Genomic DNA, 23,947 nt, shown 5'->3' on the forward strand with positions numbered 1-23,947 from the left:
ACCTCAGATTTTCACAAGTTTTTTGCCAGAAAGAATCGTTTTAGATCGCCGATAACACCCCTAGAAACCAGATTGACAAGCTGGTATAATTAACCTGCTATTTTCACCAATGAATAAGTGCTATTTGAAGGGTTTTTGACAATCGACGGTCTTTAGAAAATCGAAAGACAGAAGGCTACCCTAACTTTGATTTTGAACCTCGATATTTTCAAGTTCACTTAATCACGGCCTTAAATGATAGAAGAGGAGCTTGTGGGTATGGCAAAATCATGCGTAGAGTTGCTTTAGTGCGATCTAGCAACAATCATTTGAAGTTTCACAATATCGTCAGCAGCTTTAAAAATCGTTTGCAGGTTTACGTAATCGTCTGAATGTTCAATAAAGCGGACAAGTCAACATTGCCTGAAGAAGTCAAAGATTAAAAGTCAGATATTCCTTTTGAATTAACAAATGCAGTTATTAAATTAACAATATTAACAAATGCAGCTAATCAAGCTATCCCCAGAACTTCACCTAGGAAAACCATCCCTAAACACACCCCTAAAGCATGGTGGACAAAAGATTGCCAAATTATGTGGAGAATAAAAAATGCAACTAGGAGAGCATACCTAAGAAAACCATCCCCTGACACATATTTAAGTAAATTACAAGCAGAGGCTAACCTCAAGAGAACAATAACTAATGCCAAATATAATTATTGGAATAATTTTGCAAATAATCTTTCCAGAGAAACATCTGAGCCAAGAATACATAGACTTATAAGCAAAATCTGTGGGAAAAAAACATCCTCCAACCCTCTTATGTATGAACTAATACATGAGAATTCCCACTATGATAACGACACTGATAAGGCAAAATTATTTGCCTCCCTTTTCTCAAAGAAGCTAACATCAAAAAACCAAAATATCACCACACAAATCATGACAAATCCTATTTACCAGCCCCGACCAGGTTCAGAATATATAAACCATCCCTTCTCGATACATGAATTGAATAATGCAATTCAGCATATCAAGGCCAATGCTACAAGTAGCTATGATAATATACACCCTATATGGATAAAGAATCTTTCCCCTTTGTACAAACAGGAGCTCCTAAATTGCTATAACCATGCATGGGCTACATCCACATTCCCTAATATCTGGAAATGTTCATCTCTTATACCAATTTTAAAGAAAAATAAATCTAAACATGACCCTCAGTCATATAGACCCATAATGATTACCCCAGTGCTGGGAAAATTAATGGAGAAAATGATTTACCATCGGCTGCTTTGGTTTGTTGAGAAGAATAATCTGATACCTCATACTCAAACTGGCTTCAGGAAACACCACTCATCAACAGATGCTTTCATAGTGTTAACAAATGCAATAAATGAATCCCTATCAAAAAATAATGTCTTAACTGCTGCATTCCTAGATTTTGAAGGAGCTTATGATAATGTTGACCACCAGATTCTATTAGTTAAACTTACAAACCTTGGACTACCCCCCAAACTTGTATCCTTCATAAAATCCTTTATAGAAAACCGAAGTTTCATTGTTTGTGTAGGTTCAGCCTCTTCACCCAAAACTCCAATAACCAAAGGCCTTCCACAGGGTGCAGTCCTGAGCTGCCTCCTATTTTCACTTTTTCTGTGGGACATGAACCTCCCACATACCAATCTACAGTACGCTGACGATCTGGTATTATGGGCAACTGGCAATACCTTCGAGATTACGCATTCAAAGTTGCAAAATGCACTTTTCCAATTTGAAAAGTTCTCCCAAAAGTCCATTTTACCTACTGCACCCACAAAGTCAAAAATTATCCAATTCCACCATAAGCGAAATCATTATGATGCTAGGCTAACATTAAATGGAATACTTATCCCAGAGGACAATCAAATTAATTACCTAGGGCTCATACTTGACCAAAAACTAAATTTCCACCTCCACATCACAAATACAATAAAAAAGTGCTATAGAAAAACAAGAATAATTAAAAGGCTACTAGCCACACCTTGGGGCTGTAATGAGAAAACACTAATCCAATTTTATAAATCATATATAAGGCCCCATATTGATTATGGCCTCATAGTGTATGGTGCTTGTGCTAAGACCCACATGCAAAAAATCGAAACGACACAAAATGATATAATTCGTCTTATATTTGGTCTTAGGAAACCAACAAAAACTAAGTTTCTGCTTACTGAGAGTGGACTATCACCAATAAATGAAAGAAGAAGATCTCTACTAATTAAGTACCTTACAAAAATTGAAGCCAATGATTCTCATACCCTGCATAACTGGTTAAGAAATCCATCTATGTTTAGAGGCGTTGCAAATGAATATGCAAATATCCAGAAGAAGTTCCCAGTGCCAGTAAAATCTATTGCACCCACATTCCCCCAAACCCCCCCTTGGAGTTGGTCAACCCCCATAATAAAGACTGACTTCTCAAAGTGGACCAAAGAACTTACCCCCATTTCTTTTATTCAGAAAAAATTTGCCGAACTAAATAATGTTGCTTATAAAAATTATTTCCAAATTTTTGTAGATGGGTCCAAAATGAATGAGAAAGTGGCAAGCGGAGCTTTCTTCCCAACCCATAATATCGCTTTAGGAGAGAGATTACAAGATAATTCATCTGTAATGTCTGCCGAGCTAAACGCCATAATCATGGCACTAGATTTCCTCATGGTTAATGAATATATGAAAGTTAATATTAAAAATATTATAATATATTCTGATTCTTTGTCAAGCCTAGAGCTTCTTTCGTCAGCTTCTCAAAATAAGATGGATATTGACACATTTCTTTGTCTTAGGATTATTGATATTTTTGCTACAAAAGGTATTTTAACTCATATACAGTATATTCCAAGCCACTCAGGTATAATAGGTAACCATAAGGCAGATGAAATAGCCAAAAATGCTTTAAATATTGACCAGCCAAGTGGGAGACCAATCCCCATTAGAGATATTTACCGCTGGAGATTTACAGAGGTACTGATAATTAATAAGAATCCTACCCCATCACCTTTCCCAAGTAAGCACCTTTCCAAGATTTATCATAGGATTCGGTCAGGTTCAAATGGGCTAAATTTTCAGGCATTTTCATATCAGATTCCTAATTCAAGTGGCGAAGTTCCCTCGTCCCCCCTTTGCAGGTCATGTAATCTTAAGAATGAAACAATAGATCACTGCCTATTTGAATGTAATATGCTGACGTCTGCACAGTATACCCTGCGACGTAAAATGTTAGAATGCTTCAAACACCACAAAATTCCACCAACAGCCAAGAGTCTTGCTGACCATACTCTCCCGCAGAGCACAGAGATCAATATATACTCTCTTATAATTCAACTGCTGGTATCAAAAGATATACTTCAAGAAATCTGAGCAGATACAAATCATACAAGACAAACCAGCTCCATAGCTCTGTCGATCTCACAGAGTGAGCCAAAAGGAAAAGGGCTAAATAGTATCAACTGAAAAGCCCGTCTGCTGAATAAGAAGAAGATTTGAAACTTAGGGAAGGTTATGGTTAGTATTATTTTGTTTGTTTATGCATTGTTGCTTAGGCTCTTATGTAAACAATAGAACAACAAAAATAAAACATGGTTCTTTCCAGTGATTCGAAACTGAGTAAGTCCTTAGGATACAATGTCTACCATGGGCTAAGTGCCCCTTAGTTTTGAGGCTGATGGATGTGCAAAGATGTCTTGATAACTTTTTTGAGAAAGAGACAGTGAGGAAATTGGGTAAAATTCTAGTTAATTGACTTCTTGCTATCTCAGAAAGGGTTTAGGTTAGGAAAATGAAACTTTCAGGGATGAATCTACAGACTAAAGTATGTCCCAGGAAGGTATTTTGAAGCAACTACCTCCACTCCTTCTCCCTCTAAAGGGCTCTGACCTTTGATGACCTTTAACAACAGGTTTACTATAAAAGTGAAACCTTGCAAAATAGATCTTCTGCTTAATGGAAGTAGGCTACAACAAAATTGTTTTCAGCTTCATAACTTTGCTCAATTCCATTTAATAATGTTTTAAAGATAGGCCTATGCAAATACATTTCCAAAATTTTGAAAAAAAAAACATTGATATGGCTCAAAATTCTACTCAAATTACAGGAATTGCATTTTCAGAACTAAAGGCAGAGAAAAAGCAACTAGTAACTGAAAATTAAGGTAAAATGTTGTTTTGTCAAAATTTCAATAAGTAGCCTATGGACCTGTCATGTAGGCAAATTTCAGGGCCCTCTAGAGGGAGAAGGAGTAAAGGTGGGTACTTTAAAATACCCTCCTGGGACATACTTTAGCCTGTAGACCCATCCCTGAAAGTTTCATTTTCCTAACCTAAACCCTTTCCAAGATAGCAAGAAGTCAATTAACTCGAATTTTACTGGAAATTGGAAGATAGCATACAGTGTTGCCAGCATGTCTAGAAGGATCCTATCAACCAGTTGGTAAATTTGAGGCTTTGAGCAGCCTATCCCAATTAATCTTCAAGGCTTGGCCAAAAGAGGGACTTGGTGCCAGTTTTCTTTATATGTGATCAAGCACAACCAATTCACCACCCATTGAGTTTCACTCCATCTATCAATGCCATAGATAGCTAGATATCCACCATATGGCCAATATAGGGGTAAGCCATCCTGGCTGAGTGGTTGGTCTGCTGGTGTGGGAATTGTTTATCCAAGGGGTACAGGTTCAATCCTAGTAGTGACCAGTTATTTAGTTTGGGATGGGGGTCAGTGGCTTGACTCTGTAAGCTCAGCCATAGTCAACCCAGCTCTAAATGGGTACCTGGAGAAATCTGGGGAAGCTAAGCAGGAAGGGTGTGTGAAAGCACAGGAGGGTTGGCCCCCAACCCTCCATTGCACTTCCTGGCTGAAGGGCCATGAAACAGAGATCAGCACCACCAATTTGGACCTTAAGGGTCTAGTGCCATCTTACTTACTTAATATGGGGGTAAAGTCAATTTGTGATGCAAATGAAGGTTTATTTTTTGCAATTCATATTATTGGCTTACAAATAAAGTGAACATACCACTTTATGCATTTTTTTGTGTTCTTTATAGATATAATAATTGCTTCTATTACAAATTCAAATTTAAGCACTTTTTGACCTGACTCAACCTAACCTAATTGTCAATATTTTTGGCTCTGAGAAAACCTAGTATTATTTGGTCAAAAACGACTGAAAAAATATATTTTAATTGGAAATTCAGCACTAAGCACAGAGACAACAGTTTAAATGGCAAAATAAAATTTATTTATCCAACTTAATTATGGAAAATCAGTGCTTGTGGATTATTTAACATTTAAAAAATGGATTTATAATGAAAGAATAAGTTTGAGACCAATGTTTTAAGCCTTTTTTATACCCCATATTTTAGTTATTTTCAAAAGCTCAAAAAATGCTTAAATTTGAATTTACAATAGAAGCAATTATTATGTTTGTAAAGAACATAAAAAAGGTATCAAGTGGTATGTTCACTTTATTGGTAAGTCAGTAATATGAATTGCAAAAATTTACCCAAATGAATGTTATATTTAGATTCAGGATGCAATTCTGGGTATATATTTGCACATTAGGCAGGGGGGGTATATACCCTGTTAATATATAGGTTCTAAGAAATTCATGATTTTCTTAGATAAACTAGAAGAACTAGGAAAGAAGTGATAGATAAAGGTTCTCCCCCTTCAAAACATTTTAACTATGATTATTCTGCATATTTTGGAGCAAGAATTGTTTTCTTAACAGATTTCCTTTTGTTCAGCTGGGTTCCTGGGCATGTTATACTGGTTGGCTAATTCAAAGATTTGTATATTTATATGCTTTCAAATTAGCCATCTGGTGGCATTTCATAGATAGTCCAGCCCCTAATAATTAACTAGCCTATTTAGGCTAAACACTAATTGTTTTTCTTTGCTTTAATCATTATAGGTCTACATCCCAGTGTTAATGGCTATTTATTTGAGCCTGGGGATGAAATGTCAAAAATGGGCAAAACCATGAAAATGAACATAAAATTGACAATATATAAATGTCAGTCTTTGTTTAAGTGGGTCTGCTTCTTGAGAGTACTCTTGACCTTATTTTGCTTGACCTCACCAAAGCATTAGTCAAGGTGCCCCACAGATGCCTTAGGGCCAAATTATTGGCAGTTGGCATCCACACTGATGTAGTAGAATGGGTGATGAATTTCCTGACAGACTGAAAGCAGCAGGTCCAACTTTTCACCAATAATGGTTATTAAGTATTCTCCAAGCCATGTGATGTTGTCAGTGGAGTTCCTCAGGGTATCATCCTAGGCCCCACCCTCTTCCTCATTAACATAAATAATATGGCAAATCACACTTTACACCAACGACTCCAAGCTTTTCAGACCTACTGTTCATCAAAGCCTGCAACCAGACCTCCTGAGAATCCAGAAGTGGACCAGTAAATGGCTGCTTGAGTTTGACATCAATAAATGCACTGTCCTCCATTTCAGCAATAACAATCTTCACCACCAGTATGCCGTGTATGACCAGAAGTTGCAGTTCAATATTCAGCTAAAAACCAGTCACAAAGAACAAGAATTGAGAGTACTTGTTGATGAGCAACTGAAGTTCCATGGGCATTGGCAACAAATGGTGGTGAAAGATAATACAGGTCTAGGCCTGCTGAAACGCACTATCACCAACTGCTCCTGTACAGTCTTCCTGAGATTTTACAAGGCTATTGTTATGCTGTTCTTGGATTTTGGAACATGCCTGACCTCCCCCTCCTACAAGCATAACACCAGGATAATTGAAGGAGTTCAAAGATATGCCACCAAATGCATCATGGTAAAAAAAATATGCAGTATGATAAGAGACTGGAGCACCAAAAACTACTAACACCAGTCTTTAGACATTGCAGATGTGATATAATGCTGACCTACAAATATAATAGTCAGCCAAACAACACCCTCCTCACAAAGCATACAGGTCAACATGATGCTAGAGGAGACTCACAGAAGCTAGCAAAGCAAAGAGTGAATACCAGAATCCACCAAATCTTTTTTACAAAGCATATTTCCAACAACTAAAACAGCCTTCAAGACAAAACTGAGACTGCACCCACCAGGGCCTTGTTCAAATCAAGACTTGACAAAGAATAGAATAACAAGCTACAGAAATATAAGTGGGACAGTCTGTCCCTCTTAGATGCCAGCTAATCCAATGTTAATATGCCTGTAACACAGTGATGTTCCAAATTACCATAATTGACATGGAGCAGAACAGATCCAGCATGGACCTTAATTTTGCTCCATAGTGGAAATTATGGTAAGGTAATAACACTTGTTATTCTAAAATTAACTTTTGAAGTTTTGTTTTGTTAGGCAGTTTTTAAATGTATTTCTTTAGTTTTAACTTACTGGGTGGTGGATTGGGGATATTTTCAAGAGGGGGAGGGTTAAGGCTCTATTTAAATGTTTTTTACTATAAAGGTTATAATGGTGTCCTTTTTATGCTTCCAACCTTTCAAATCCAGAAATGACACCAAATAGTATTTAGTTAGTGCCATATGGCACTTTATGATTGCATTGTTGAGCAGGTTTGTTATGATTGCATTGTTCTTAAAAATTACCCATTAAACACTCTGTACAATGTTACAGTAGCCTGTTAGTTTTGCTAGCTAACAAATGATTTATCATATTAAGGGAGTAAGGTGAAGCAAGGGTAGAGTAAGCCTATAAAGAAAGGGGAATGCAAACCTTTGATGGGTTTTGATTATGGAGATTCAGGCTTGATGTAATAGATCTATGCTTGACAGAGCAAATTTAGGCTTGCATATTAGATTTAGGCTCGTCATAGTACATTTATGAATCTACTCTGTAGGGGCCACCCAGTGCATCCCCAGGTGGCGATAAAGGAACGCCCTGATATGTAGGGCACCACCATAGGAGGCACATACCAAGGGAGGACCTTGTTCCTGGGGGTTCATAATAGAAACTGGGGCACCCTCACTCATGGCTGTAAATGCAGGTGGAGGAAGAATGAGGCCCCTCAAATGTACACTCAGCAGTGCTCACTGTACACACATGTACACTCAGCAGTGGTATGTGTACAGATCCTGTCATTACAAACCTTCTCCCAGTTGTTGGTTAAACTTCATGATGATTTGGAACATTTGTCTATAATGGGAGGATCCTCTATAGAAGAACAACTGTAGCAGGGTGTAAGATCCAGATCTATGGACAATGGTCTCTGAAATGGGCTGACTCAGCCCTTTTGGGGTACCTGCAAGACTGGCGACCTTGCAGTCAACTCTATTCCCACTCGAGGAGTGGTGCTCTTAAGGAAATTATAGCCTAATAAACAAAACAGCATTTGCAGAGGATTCTGATTGTTATTTTTTTCACATTAAAAAAAGTTTGGAAGAATTTTGCAAACCAATATTACAATATTGGAAGCTACAGGGATACCAGTAGTCAAACTTGCTTCTGAAGCATGGGGACTCAGAAAACCAGATGAAGATTTGCTAGATTTTTTCAATAGAAATTGCCTATAGATTGTTCTGAGTACCCAGCTGACTGACCGTTTTTCAAACAGTAGGCTGTATGAAAAGTGTGGTTCAATCCTGGTTTCTAAAGCTATAATAAGAGAAAGGTCAAGAGCATTAGTTAATGCCATTGTGGGTATGGGGGTAGACTTGTGGCTAGATAGTGGGTTCGACAGTTGTCCTTTGGGGTCCTCTTCACAGAATTTTGGTAGTTGATGATATTTTCTCATGAAGATTAAAAGCTTTGTCATATTATCAAAAAAATACCATTAAAATCATTCACATTGTAATAAAAGGTGCACTGAGCATAAACAAGTAAGAAACAATGTAAGCAGATTGCTGAGAGCCAGTAGTAAGGAACTTGAATATGACATCATTGAGTCAAGTACTTCATTGACCAAAAAATGTTAAATGGAAATGGATGCAAACCCTACCTTGGCCACTGGGATTGTGTGTTAATCACCCTAATTCTGAACTTAAAATTCATTGCATTTCTGAAATGGTTTAGCATTCAATCACACTGTTGAATCTGCTCCTCTTTGGCCATGTCTTAAAAATGTTTCCTTTAGTGATCTCCTGATTCATTCTGTTTGTATAAATAGGGTTTACAAGAATTCTGATGTCTCTGTCCTTAGGAATAAATTCTGGAGTGGTGGTGAGAAGGAGAGTTCATTTTCTTGTGTTCATTGATTGTTGTTAAGCCCAAGATTTGTATTATAAAACGACTGCCTATCTCTATCCATAAGAAGTACTGAAAATTAATTGTAGCTTTAACATCTTAGTTAAATCAGCCCCTCTTGGACCTTCATAATATGTATGCTGCTTTTATTTAAAGAAAATATCTACAGTTTAAGGTAACAACACCAAATTAAACTTAACCTGCACTTTACTTTGTTGAATCTGCTCCTCTTTGGCCATGCCATGAACATTTATCGTGTAGTGATCTCCTGCTTCATTCTGTTCGTATAAATAGGGTTTATAATGATTATGTTTCTGTTCTTGAGGTTTATAATGTTTTGAATAATTTGAATATATCCAAGACACCTGAACAGTTTTCCGAATACCACAATAAAATGTATTGCTGCCAAAACTTAAATCCTAAGGCATTCAGATTTAATGTATCCTCACATGCTAGTCCATTCCTTAATGGGTGGAGACACGTTTGAATGAAACGTTTTTAAAACACATTAGTCTGACTTCCAGATTTATTAGCCAATTTGCAATTACCTTGATTTGCCTTGGTTTTCACTTTGGAGTAAAGTCCATGCTGTATTTGCATTTTCCATGTCAGTGATATTATGGGCCAAGTGAGATACCATGGGGGAGGTTTGCTTAAGTGTAGAATTTAAGTTCGGTAGGAAACAGTGATCAAAAAGGTAGTTATGCCCCAGGATACAATTCCCTGGTAGTTTAAAACTGACACAAACATACAATAACAGCTTCGCATAAAGTGTGTGAAATAGCCTACATCAGGAACATTACATCAGTATTTTTTACAGTAACTGAGGGAATAATCACATCAGAATGATAAACCATTTTGAGAGGAATAATCTCTGGTCCTCTGCAGCACTTGGTTTTCACAAGGAAATATTTTGGAATATCCAACTTCTTTAGGCTATTATAGACTTCCAGCAATCTTCTGACCTTGTTCTTTCTTATATCTGTACTTGTATTGACTTTTCAAAGAGCTTTGCCAAAGTTTCAATGCCTCTCCAGGCACAGAGACGTATTTTTAACAATCCAGTGCCAAAAGACGGATTCATTTTTCACTGATTTTCAGTCAGGGTGGGCTCAAAATTTTCCTGTCACAAGAGAAGGAGATTTGGTTTGTGTATTTTGAATTGTTAGAAATTTTGATATATTTTATTCTAGCCCTTCATTGAGTTTGAGTCATTATCATTGGTCAAAGTTATTGTAAACCCCCCCCCCCCCAAAAAAAAATTAAAACATTAATCTATTTACAATTTAACTGAACTTTATGGAAGGCATTGAAACATCGCCAAAAGCCTTTGACGAATTAATGAAAATTCAGTACAAAAAAAAACAGATTCATTTATTGCCAAATTTTAGTCAGAGTAAGGTGAAAATCTTTTTGTCACAAGAGAGAGAAAGAGAGAGAGAGAGAGAGAGAGAGAGAGAGAGAGAGATGCAGTAAATGTATTTTCGCTTATTAGAAATTTTGATGATTTGATTTTAGCTTTTCATTTAGTTTGAGTCATTATCATAAGCCAAATAAAAACCTGGCAAATATTTATCTACTCCCAATGTCACTGAACTGTGGAAGAACTTGCATTCTTTGGTTGTTGAAGTAGTTAATATTAATTCATTTAAGTACTGTCTAGCAAATACTAAATTTTATTTCAATTTAATTTAATGTGGTGAGAAGGGATAAGCCCTTCTTATCCTAATCATTATTTAATATCTCAAGTTGTTTTCTTTTGTTGTTGAATACCTAAGACCACTCTAGCTATACATGACATTAAAAAAAAACCAAAGAATATGAAGAAACAAATTACAAAATTATTTTGTGCCCTTATACAAAGCAACAGAATATTTTTTTTATTTAATTTGGATATGCTGTAAAATTTGGAGTAAAACTACCTTTGGCTTTTGTGTACAGTTTTTGTGGTTAGTAGTCTTATATCATCTTCTAAAATTTCCAGTCCCTTTCTTAATTGATGTGTATATTCATCTGTAGTTTCACTTTTTATTTCTTTGTAGGTTGTTTTATCCATCAAAAGGGTATAAGCTTTTTATAATAATCAAGTGTCCATGCATTTCCTTTGTCTGCTTTTGTGAGTATTGTGTTTTTTTTTTCTTCTTTCAAACTTGAGGATTTCAATTCCCCTTTTTGATTGAGTTGAAAAAAAAAGCAAAGGAGGCTGAAAATAGAGTATACTCCTGATGATTTCTCCTTGCAGTTAATTTGGCTTTTCGACCTTTCCATGCTAGCCAAAAATGCAGTACTCCTCACTTAATATTTTCTTTTGCATGACATTTACATGGGTCTAAGCCATGCAAAATTTGGTCCTTTTAACAAGTTACTTGGCTTTGTATATGTGAAAACCTTGAATGATGGAGTTTCTGAGAGCAGACCAGGGCAAAATCCAGGAATATATTTTCATGATCATTACAATTTTTCAAATTCAATTTCAAGTTTTCATATTCAATAAATATAAGAAAACAGCAATCCCAAAAAATCTCAAAGGGCCCAGAGGTCCGAAAATGTAGAAAATTAAATTGACAAATGAGATTTGCATGATTTTTCACAGGATTGGAAAATATAGAACAGCTTTTGTCAAATTTCTTCTCATAAGCTTGACATAAATATGTAAGACCACACTGGCTATACATGAAAATAGAAGAAAAAAACAATGTATGAATAATAAAGTTTTCTTGTTGCTTTTACTTTTTGTTCCTTTGTGTTCTTGTTTTTTTATAGCTATTAGTATTTGTGCCAGTCTTATTATGTTTCCATTAATCCATTATTCTTCCATTATTCTATTTGTTTTGTATAATGTATTGGCAAACAGATTGATTTAGCTTGAATATAATAAATACATGAATATCATATTTTTGTTTCAGGAGACAATGCCAACATTTACTTGCCTTTCCTGTCTTGTTGGTTTTAAAGAGCCTGATGCTCAAAGAGAGCATTTTAAAACCGACTGGCACAGATATAACTTGAAGCGTAAAGTTGCAGAGCTTCCTCCTGTGTCTGCTGAAACTTTTAGACAAAAGGCACTCACACAACAAAATGCTTTAAATACTAAAAAACAAGCATTATACTGTGAAGCATGCAGAAAAAAATTTAGTAGCAATAAATCCTTTGAAAACCATACTCAATCTTATAAACATATTGAGAATTCAAAAAGAGTCCTTGAGATGAATCCAGGAGAGCTGTCAGAAAATGATGAAGCCAAAAGTATAAAAAAAGAAGAAGATGCCAATCAAGAACAGATGCCTCAAAAAGAAGTTGCAGCACAACAAGAGGATACAGATTCTGAAATTGAAGAAGTTGACTCTGATGAATGGGATGATGAAGATGAAATACCACCTGATACATGCCTTTTTTGCTTGAAACAGTCCAAAGGACCAGAAGAAAATATTAGGCACATGTCAATATCCCATTCGTTTTTTCTACCCGATTACAAGTATATATGTGACATTGAAGGTCTTATTGCATACTTAGGTCAAAGGGTTGGAAGTGGGAAACTTTGTCTGTGGTGTGGTCATAAAGGAAAGCAATTCAAGAGCCTACAGGCATTACAACAGCATATGATGGACAAAGGGCATATGAGACTGTTTCATGAAGGGGAGACTCTGATGGAGTATGAAGATTTTTATGATTATTCTTCTAGCTATCCAGATGCAGCAATGGCAGATCCTGATGAAGAAATTACTGATGATGTACTTATTGGTGATGGTTACGAAATGACACTGCCTAGTGGTGCTGTGATTGGGCATAGGTCATTATTCAGATACTACCGGTAGGTTTTTTTTATTTTTATTATTTAAAATCTATGGGACAAATATTCAACAGCAAAAAAAAAATAATTTCCTGTCTAGAATCGTAACCCATAATACGTGCAGACAAGAGTTTACCCATTGTAAATGGTAAAAGGTCTCCCTTTTATCAGAATTTTCATACAGACCTTAAATCAAAATTCAGAATTGTATAAATTAAAATTAGACTTAATTTAGCCTTTTTTTTGGGGGGGGGGAGATTCTGGATAACGCTATACTGTCAGTGGACCATTAGTTGTTACACATATTTTAGACTGGTGAAAATTTTCTTCCTTTCAGTTTCTTATTTTCCTAGTTATGACTTTATTGTAGAATTGCCTCTAACTGTTCAAATTATGTTTTTCTCTTTTTTAGTTGTATTAATACTTTCGAATTGTGAAAGAAATTTTTTTTTACTTATGTACAACTAAATTTGACATGAGTTTTACTTGGCAGTGATTTTTATATATGAAAAGACTGTAGATGGCGAAGCCATCTGAGTTTCGTCTCATTCCTCTTCACACCACCCTCATAATATTAGAATGTTTATCACCCCAACAGTTGCTGATAATTCCCATCAATGATGTTTTGTCGATCAGATGAGTGGGAATATCAATGGAACTAAAAAAAAAAAAAAATCCCAATTGTGTGAGGGGAACATTGTTATGTCTAAAGACTATCTGATATTTTTACACATCTGAGGTAAAAAAAAAAGTGTTTTCTAAGCTGTTCTCAATATGAGGATTAGCAGGGTAATGTATATGCAGAGTATTCAAGTGAAATTGAGCATGCACTCCCCTACTGATCCTCCCTTTGAATGCAGCTCAGCAAACTGTTTTTGGTAATTATTTTAGGAATTTTTAAAATGTCAGATATGACCTTTGTATGTAATAGTGATAAATAAAGCTAACAATTCAAAGTAACCGATTTTACACAAATTTAAGACATCTTTTAAAACTTCAAAACAAAAGCGAAAGTTAAACATAAAACTAAAGCTAAATTATTTAAGAAAAGAAAAAAATTGCTATAAACTTTGGAATTTTTTAATCTTGCACTCAGGTCCATCAATAATCTTCCTAAACAATGTTTTGTTTTGTTGGAAAAATTCACTAATAGTTCATAATAATATTGCTCTGTTAGATTGCAGAAACACAGTCGCCAGAAAACATTGTTGTGAACAATTTTTTTTTAGGATGATGGCAATATGGTTCATGCTCAGAAACAAATGATTAGTGGTAAAAAAAAAAATCTGTGAATCTTATTTAAAAAAATAATAAAAATAAGTTGATGAACAATTTGTATTATTCAATTGTTCACATTCTGAGGATTATAATATGCTGAAAGTAATAAAGGGTAAACACATAAAAGGTAAGCATAAAACATAAAAGTAAGCATAACTTATAAAAGGTAAGCACAGAGTTGAAACTATTCAGAAACTTGATATGATTTGAATGTGAATATTCTAACTAATTTTATATAGCAAGTCTCAGTTTTGTATGCAGTCTCAGTTTTGTCTTGAAGGTTGTAGGAAATATGCTTTGTAAAAAAGATTTGGTGGATTCTGGTCTTCACTCTTTACTTTGCTAGCTTCTGTGAGTCTCCTGTAGCATCAAGTTGACCTGTATGCTTTGTGAGGAGGGTGTTGTTTGGCTGACTATTATATTTGTAGGTCAGCATTATATCACATCTGCAATGTCTGAAGACCAGCGTTAGTAGTTTTTGGTGTTCCAGTCTCTTATCATACTGCATATTTTTTAGACCATGCATTTGGTGGCATGTTTTTGAACTTTATATTCTTATATAGCAACGCCTTCTGAGACATGTACCCAACACTTTTCAAAAAATTATGTGGTATAACTGCTTATGACTTGATCCTTATGGAAATCAAAAATATTGCTTGCTGTATTTGACGTCAGACAAACGAGCAATCAAATAATAAAACAAAACACTGTGAATCTTATTTAATTTTAATAAAATCGAAGCAATAAATTCTTTATTTTTGAATTTCTTAATGGTATTTAAATTTTTGAGAATTATTTAATTTTTGCCCTCTTTCTATATATTATCAAAATAAACTAGATGAGCATAAAAAGAGAAAGAAAGAAACAATAAAAAGAAAGAACAAATATACAAAAAAGAAAAAAACTAATATTTTGCGATTATCTAACAAAGAAAAACAAGTAAGTTAAACCCTAGATCGATGCTAAGACATAGGAACTATCAGTCTACCTCACCGTATATAATATAAGGTCACGATGCTTGTTTTTCAGTGGCATACAAAGAATTCAATGGCACTTTTAGGGCATGATGTCTGTAACCTGAGTAAAAAGTTTCCGTAGCCTGATACAAAATTTGCGCTGAAAAGGGGGGGGGGGTCAACGAAATTTGGGCTCCTCGGTCTGTATTTTTCGCCCCTGTAATTACTACAGCTTTTGACTTTCTGGGTGCGCAAGTACTTCCGCTACCTGCTAAATCCGCCCCTGCATCATCATCTTAATTATTTTTCTTTCAGGCAAAAGCTGAACCCAAATCCTCGCCCAGCTCCACAGAGAAAATCTTTACCGTATGGCATTTCACAGATGAAGGCACTAGGATGGACAAATGAGCAAACCTCTAAAGAAGTAATTCAAAGGAAAATCCGTGATTTGAATTTCTTCAAAAGAGTTGTCAGCACCAAGCATGTTCAGTTGGGCGTGAAGGCAAACAGACTTCAGAAACACTTTAGACATCAAGTTTTGCAGTAGACACTAAAAAGTACTATTGGGAACAAAATATGTTTCGATTTGTCCTGTGGTATGAGGCTGTAAATTATAGTTATTTGTTGGCTTGTAATATACCACCTCCTTCAAGTTCTATATTTGATGTTAGTCTTTCTTTGGTTTGTGTAAGATTTCTTTTTTTGAGAAAAATTAGCAGCCTTTTTATGGCACTTGGTATTAACCAAGTGACATATAGCAATCACAAATTCTGTCAGTCTGTCGGTCTATCTGTCTGTCTGTCGGTCCTGGTTTTGTTACTTTAGGCACTTCCAGGTAAGCTAGGACGATGAAATTTGGCAGGTGTATCAGGGACTGGACCAGATTAAATTAGAATAAGTCGTTTTCCCGATTTGACCATCTGGGGCGGGGGGGGGGGGTTAATTCGGAAAAAATAGAAAAAATGAAGTATTTTTAACTTGTGAAAGGTTGATCAGATCTAAATGAAATTTGATGTTTGGAAGGATGTCGTGTCTCAGAGCTTTTACTTTAAATCCTGACCGGATCTGGTGACATTGGGGTGGAGTTGGGAGGGGGAAACCTAAAATCTTGGAAAATACTTAGAGTGGAAGGATCGTGATGAAACTTGGTGGGAAAAATAACCACAAGTCTTAGATACATGATTGACATAACCGGGACGGATCCGCTCTCTTTGGAGTAGTTGGGAGGGGGGGGGGGGTAAATCTGAAAAATTAGAAAAAAGAGGTATTTTTAACTTACGAAGGGGTGATCAGATCTCAATGAAATTTGATATTTAGAAGGATATCGGGTCTCAAAGCTCTTATTTTAAATCCCGACTGGATCTGGTGACATTGGGGGGGGGGCTAAAATCATGGAAAACGCTTAGAGTGGGGGGATCGGGATGAAACTTGGTGGGAAAAATAAGAAGAAGTCTTAGATACGTGATTGACATAATTGGAACGGATCCGCTCTTTTTTTTGGGGGTGGGGGTAATTCTGAAAAATTAGAAGAAATGACGTATTTTTAAGTGATGAAGGAGTGATTGGATCTTCATGAAACTTCATATTTACAAGGACCCCGTAACCCAGATCTCTTATTTTAAATCTCAACCTGATCCAGCGTCATTTGGGGGGAGGGGGACCGGAAATCTTAGAAAATACTTAAAGCGCAGAGATCAGGATGAAACTGGATGGGAAGAATAAAAACAAGTCTCTAAGATACGTGACTGACATAACCGGACCAGATCCGCTCTCTTTGGTGGAGTTTGGGGGGGGGGGGGTGATTCGGAAAAATGAGGTACTTATAACTTACGAACGGGTGACCAGATCTTAATGACTGTGCTTTAAAGCTCTTATTTTAAATTCCGACCAGATCCTGTGACATTGGGGCGGTTGGAGGGGGAAACCGATATTCTTGGAAAACGTGAAAATTGGGGTATTTTTATCTAACGAACAGGTGATCGGATCTTAATGAAACTTGATATATAGAAGGATCTTATGTCTAAGATGCTCCATTTTCGACTCGAATTGGATCTGGGGACATAGGGAGTTGGAGGAGGGAAACAGAAATCTTGGAAAACGTTTAGAGTGGAGAGATCGGGATGAAACTTGATGGGAAGAATAAGCACAAGTTCTAGATACGTGATTGAGATAATTGGAACGGATCCGTTCTCTTTGGAGGAGCTGGGGGTTGTTAATTTGGAAAAATTAGAAAAATTGAGGTATTTTTAACTTAAGAACGGATGACCGGATCTTAATGAAATTTGATATTTAGAAGGAATTCATGTCTCAGAGCTCTTATTTCAAATCCCGACCAGATCTGTTGACATTGGAAAATGTCTTAAAAATTTCACTTTCCTGCCCTTAGGCATAGTTGTAATAATAGTCACAGTAGAAGTATTGGCATTACTAGTAATTAAATAAAAAAACTAATTTTTTTAGCTGAAAGTAAGGAGCGACATTAAAACTTAAAACGAACAGAAATTACTCCGTATATAAAATGGGTTGTCTCCTCCGCAATCCCTCGCTCTTTACGCTAAAGCTTTTAATTGTTTTAAAAAGTAGAATTGTGGCAAAGGATTGCGGAGGAGACAACCCATTTTATATACGGAGTAATTTCTGTTCGTTTTAAGTTTTAATGTCGCTCCTTACTTTCAGCTAAAAAATTAGTTTTTTTTATTTAATTTCTGAACGTTTTTGAATTAATGCATGTTTGGTTTTGGCTCTCCCCACATAAATTATTAAAATGAAATTTGTATATGAATTCTTTTTTTGGATAAATGGCTTTCTCTTAGTTTTGATCAGACGATTTTGAGAAATAAGGGGTGGAGAAGGAGGCCTAGTTACCCTCTAATTTTTCGGTTGCTTAAAAAGGCAACTAGAACTTTTAATTTTTAACGAACGTTTTTATTAGTAAAAAATATACGTAACTTATAAATTAGCAACTTACGTAACAAACTTTCATAATCTTATATTTTTATTATATATACAAGGGGGTTTATATCCTCGTTAATACCTCGCTCTTTACACTAAATCTTAAGTTTTGTCCCAATTCTTTAAAAATGACCCCTGAATCAGAAAGGCCGTAGAATAAATAGTTGAAATTACTAAAAATACTTTAGCATAAAGAGCGAGGTATTTATCTCCTCCTAATTACCTCGCTCTTTATGCTAAAGTATTTTTAGAACCCCTCATATGCGTAATAATCTCTGTTCGTTTTAAGTTTCAATGCTACTCCTACCTTTCATTTGAAAAAACGTTTTCATGTTTATTTTTCATTGTTTTCTTATAGTAATGCTAGAAAATCATGCGCCCTTTTCCTTGAATTTTTCTTCCCCCATGACAGATTCCTCCAAGGAAAGATCCTCCAACATAGCCCCCTCCCATCAGCCCCACCCCCCAAACAAAATAAAATCCCCCTGAAAACGTCTGTACACTTCCCACTAACCATTACTATATGTAAACACTGGTCAAAGTTTGTAACTTGCAGCCCCTCCCCCAGGGATTGTAGGGGAGTAAATCATCCCCAAATACATAGTTATTATGGTTTTCGACTATGCTGAACAAAATGGCTATCTCAAAATTTTGATCCGTTGACTTTGGGAAAAAAAATGAGCGTGGGAGGGGGCCTAGATGCCATCCAATTTTTTGGTCACTTAAAAAGGGCACTAGAACTTTTCATTTCCGTTAGAATGAGCCCTCTTGCTACATTCTAGGACCACTTGGTCGATACGATGACCCCTGGGAAAAAGAAAAAAAAAACAAACAAATAAACACGCACCCGTGATTTGTCTTCTGGCAAAAAATACAAAATTCCACATTTTTGTAGATAGGAGCTTGAAACTTCTACAGTAGGGTTCTCTGATACGCTGAATCTGATGGTGTGATTTTCGTTAAGATTCTATGACTTTTAGGGGGTGTTTCCCTCTATTTTCTTAAATAAGGTAAATTTTCTCAGGCTCGTAACTTTTGATGGGTAAGACTAAACTTGATGAAACTTATATATTTAAAATCAGCATTAAAATGCAATTCTTTTGATGTAGCTATTGATATCAAAATTCAATTTTTTTAGAGTTTTGGTTACTATTGAGCCGGGTCGCTCCTTACTACAGTTCGTTACCACGAACTGTTTGATAGTACTGCAGAACGGTAGTACTACTGGCAGCAGTAGTATTAAACTATTGCCTTATGATCCCTCTCATCAAGTCCTGGAGGTTTCAACTTAATACAATTAGCCATTGCTGATATGTCATTTTGATAACCTATATGTTTATATACTTCTTGAAATGTTCATCTCATTGCTGTTAGCCCTAAAAGCAGTTACAATAGAAGTAGTATATATATATATATATATATATATATATATATATATATATATATATATATATATATATATATATATATATATATATATATATATAATAAATGTAGGAGTAGCAGTAGTATTAGCAGAAGTGTTCACATATTGCCTTTAGGGGACACGATCTTCCCTTTAAGCATTCTCCGAAAGTTTCAATTTAATACTCAAATCAAATCTTGAGATATGCTATTTTCAAAATGTGGATGCACATACCGTCTTTTGATTTAGTCCAAATTTCACCTAAATACTGTAAATGGAGTGGTGTGGTAGTAGTAGTGGTAGTTGTAGTAGTATTGACAGCATGCAAATTTTACCCTTTTGATCCTCTCCCTTGTCATTTCCTCAATTTTCCAAACTAATATACTCTGTTAATCCTGTATTTTACCCTTTTGACAATCTTTATACACATGAAGTGTTTTATTTACTCCCCTCAACATTCTCTGAAAGACTCATTTGAATACCCTTCGCCTTCTTATAAAGTAAAGTTCAAACATGCATACCTTTCTCAATAGCATATACTATGCATAAACAATGAACGAATTGCCTAGCTTACACTACTTGTGCTTATTGCACATTCAAGCCGCATCCAGGCTCATCGTGGTGCCAACATGTTGCTTTCCTGGGATTATTCTCGAGGGTGGCCCCACAGATTTCGCTCGAGGGCACAGTCCTGAAGACTGGGGTGGTTGACATCCCCAATAATTGATCTTTCAACAATGCTGAACAAAGTAGCTCTCTTAAACTTTCAATCGGATACGTTCTAGGGGAATGATCGGCTTGAGGGGGGGGGGGACGTCTCTCCATACACTTTTGACTCTTAATTACGTTTCAAATGCTTTAAACTTAAATGCTCTTAACGTATTTACGTTGAAATTGATTTGTAAGTATTTTGATTCGTAAATATTCAATAGGACCGTAGTAACGTGTTTTTAGCTTCGTAAACCCGTTTCATAAATAACTAATAGCCTACGCCTCTAAAAAGCTATGATAAACCCACAATATATGCACAATTATCCACGTAATATTTTCCAGTAGCTGGGGAAGTTATTAAAAGAAAAATAATCTCGCGCGATATTTTTTTTTCCTGATTTCTAAGTTGGCTATTAATAAGAAGAAACGGCACAGACGAAAAAACAGCCCAAGCATGTGCACGAAAGGACTTCGAAAAAAAATTGTTGAATTACTGTGGGGTATTGGACAAGGCCATACCAGAAACGAACAGAAGATTCCTACAAGAGATATCCCATGAAAGTTCATATAAAATTTTATTTTTAAACGAAACAACACAAAGCCTGCCCATAACAAACACTGAATATCATATTAATATAATTTAATTTAACCTATCTAACATTTACTGAAAAAAGAAATTAAGCAGAAGTTAACAGAATATCATTAAACATTGATTTTAAAAGATTAAAAAAATATATAGTAATAAAATACAAGTAGTGATAGTAATAAAATACTATCAGTATCGAAGAGTTGCCAATCGAACAAGAATTTTTAAATTCTCTTAGGACAAGAAGGGAATAGGCAGGTATTTTTTACGAAGATGAGCTATGAACTTGTACAGTTGGAAGCCAAAAGGAGCCTGTTCAGGATTTTAGGCGCTTTTTTGAGAAGAAGTAACTTTGAAATCAAAGTTTAAACCCTTTTTATACCCAAAAATTATAGAAAGAAATGATCATTATCAAGGCTCGAAAAAGGGCTTGAAATTAAATTTGCAAGAAAAGCATTTATTATATTCAGAACGAGCATAAAAAATGACATCAAGTAGCATGTTTACTTTATTTGTAGGTCAATAACATGGACTGCTCTGTTTTTACCATATAAACAAACATAGATATTTGGTAATTGCTTAGATAGCTGCCTGGAGATACGGAAACATGTTAAGAAAACAATTCTAACTTCATAATATGTAGAATAGCCATACTTAAAACATTTTGCATACAACTGTGCTATACTTTCAAACAATTATTGGTTAGACTTTAATCATTTTTTTTTTTTAAGTGGGCATACAAAACTTATTTCACCAGTGCTCTAAAAACTGTTATATAATGATGTTTTAAATTACATTCCGTATAGAAAATCAGGCCTTTTGCGAACTCGTAATGGTGACTCTCGTGCATGGCAAGAAAAATACAGAAAAGCAGATCACGTTGAAGAGATAATGATCTTGATTAAGCTCAAACTGACTTACTTTGGGTATTTGTTTAGGAAATTTTTGGGTTTTACCAAGCTCATACGTAGGAAGTTTATTTTTTTTTTTTTTGGGGGGGGGGGAAGTATACTAGAATTAAGTTCATTTTGAAAATTCGAAAACAAATGCCCAGAAATTCAGAGTATTTCATGGTTGCGGACCTTGAGCCCCCTTCCCTTGTGTACATTCCTGTTTTTTATAACTTAAAAACATAACTTTAAAGCGTTCCAAATTATAGTAAGCTTAAGAGATAGCGTTACAGGTGCAGATGTGACGTTCAGTGGCAGTTTTGGCTACTTTTGCACCCTGGGCAAAATATTGATTAGCAACCCCTCCCCCTGTTTTCCAAATCTTTAATTTTTTAAAAGAAATATGAATACAAAATATCCTAAAGAACATTAAAACTAATCAAATGCGGTCTACTTACTTTTATTTTCGAGGAATGGTGATGAAGATAAATTTGCTTATAGTTACTGTCGGGGCCATATCCAGGGTTATGCTCGGAGGGAGGGTAAAAAAGCTTAAAATCGCATCAAAATCTGTTCATATACATTTTGATACGTTTTTGCGAATCAAAGAAAACTTCGGGGGGGGGACCCCCTCCAGTCTGGATACCACCATGATTACTGCCAATCACTCTACTTTATTTTAATAAAAATAAAATTTCTAAAATTACAAAATAATTATAACCGTTGGATTATTTACTCTAAATTTTGCGCCACTAGAATTTCTGCGACCGTGGAAATCACCCCCTCTGTCCCCCACCCCCCAAAACCGACCATGGTGACGCTTAAGAAAGGTTCCAATAGGATTTGAATTTTGCTTTGGAGGCCAGATATCATAGAGTGAAGTGAAATAATTATCTTCATTGGCCGGTCATTTCGCTTCTATTTCGTATAAGAGTTTAAAATTTTGTCTTTTCGGTCAGCAAAATATTAGAAAAAAGTCACCTGTCTAAATGATGTACAATTAAATACATAATTCTGGTAAAGCGAATATATAGCATATAGAAATATATAAGAGAAATATAGTCTCTCTATCCATAAAAAATTGGCTTAGAAAAATCTTACTTTCGAACCTTTGCTGAAGTAGTGGTAAAGTTTATTTAATCGCTTTCCTGCCATGGTTTTACATGCATGAAGACAGTTTACCCACTGATCCCAGCTGTCGGGCGATTGAGCAACAGGCCTGTAAAAAGGACCTGCTAACAAAAATCGACAACTGTTGACGTCGTGTGCACTTTCAACGGTATTAAAAGTCATTTTTACAATTCAAAAGACGCCTATGTTCAGAGCTATCTACGAATGCACCATTGTAGATGGCACTTCGATTTCAGACATTCCATCCTTATAGTGTGACAATTTACAATGTGTTTCAGACCATCAATGCCTCTGGCTTCGTCAATGGCTTCATTTCGATGTGTCTTTTTCGTAAATCTCAATTAATAAAAGTTTAAACTTATTGAATTTCGACTCATCCAAGTTAGATCTTGTTTTTGTATATAAGAATAAGAGCAAATGGCCAACAACATTTCTAAGGCAAAAGAGTAAAACTTCAAAACCCACAAAATTAAGATCAGTTACTCTGAATATATCAACCGTCCTTTGAGTCTTATTATTCCAGAAAATACTTTTGAGCGCTTGGAGCAAAATTCTATGACAGATTGTTATTCTGAAAAGTTGCCACCTAATGCCTTTCAAAACAAAGTCAATTTCATATTTGTAGTTAGACAAGCCGTTTTCCATTTCTCCTATTTCTGAGAGATTTTCCGTGATGAAGTAAGAAACCTTTCTCGCAATTGTTTGTGCTTTTTGTGTCCCATTTAAATTACATGAGCACATTGCTCAGAAATTTCAAATAAAATGACCACAAGAAATATTTAAGCTTGCTAATACTTTTCTATCCCCCCCTCCCCCAAACACTATAAAAGACCAGTTCTTAGCTCGTCTCATGAAAAATATGACACAAAAGTTCACTACCAGACGCCAAATCACCCTTCTCAACCACCTCTTAAGGATCAGAGCAACCAACACCCATGAATTTGAGTTTTCCTTATTTAGAATGGCAGTTTAGCTAAAAGGAACTTGGTACAAAGTGGCAAACTCCATCTCCTTTTTTTTGTTTTTTAAAATAATGTTACAACCAAATCTAT

The 23,947-nt window shown here is 35.5% G+C and overlaps 2 protein-coding genes across 3 annotated transcripts in view; one reads left to right on the plus strand and one right to left on the minus strand.

The window, feature by feature from the left end:
• The window catches only part of LOC136028926 (Golgi resident protein GCP60-like), a gene marked incomplete at its 5' end in the record, with an annotated part of 39,578 nt that overhangs the window by 2,748 nt on the left and 12,883 nt on the right, over positions 1–23,947 (minus strand). Inside the window, 1 exon segment of one of the 2 annotated variants that reach the window (XM_065706903.1) lies at positions 21,850–22,983. Coding sequence (XP_065562975.1) covers positions 22,924–22,983 — 60 coding nt within the window. 2 annotated transcript variants of the gene reach the window in all.
• On the plus strand, positions 321–15,878 carry LOC136028925 (cytoplasmic 60S subunit biogenesis factor ZNF622-like). The gene is made up of 4 exons (XM_065706901.1): positions 321–437; positions 3,502–3,524; positions 12,103–13,007; positions 15,536–15,878. Exons 2-4 carry the CDS (start codon positions 3,522–3,524, stop codon positions 15,765–15,767), a joined length of 1,140 nt encoding a protein of 379 aa, XP_065562973.1. The 5' UTR covers positions 321–437; positions 3,502–3,521; the 3' UTR covers positions 15,768–15,878.

This window comes from Artemia franciscana, chromosome 7, assembly GCF_032884065.1.
Source record: "Artemia franciscana chromosome 7, ASM3288406v1, whole genome shotgun sequence".
Classification (NCBI taxonomy): Eukaryota; Metazoa; Arthropoda; class Branchiopoda; order Anostraca; family Artemiidae; genus Artemia; species Artemia franciscana.

What these genes read in the sequence shown, in the direction of transcription:
- LOC136028925 (XM_065706901.1), top strand. An exon ending in TCATTATTCAGATACTACCG is followed by an intron (nt 13,008 to 15,535) that starts GTAGGTTTTTTT and finishes TTTTTCTTTCAG; the next exon opens with GCAAAAGCTGAACCCAAATC.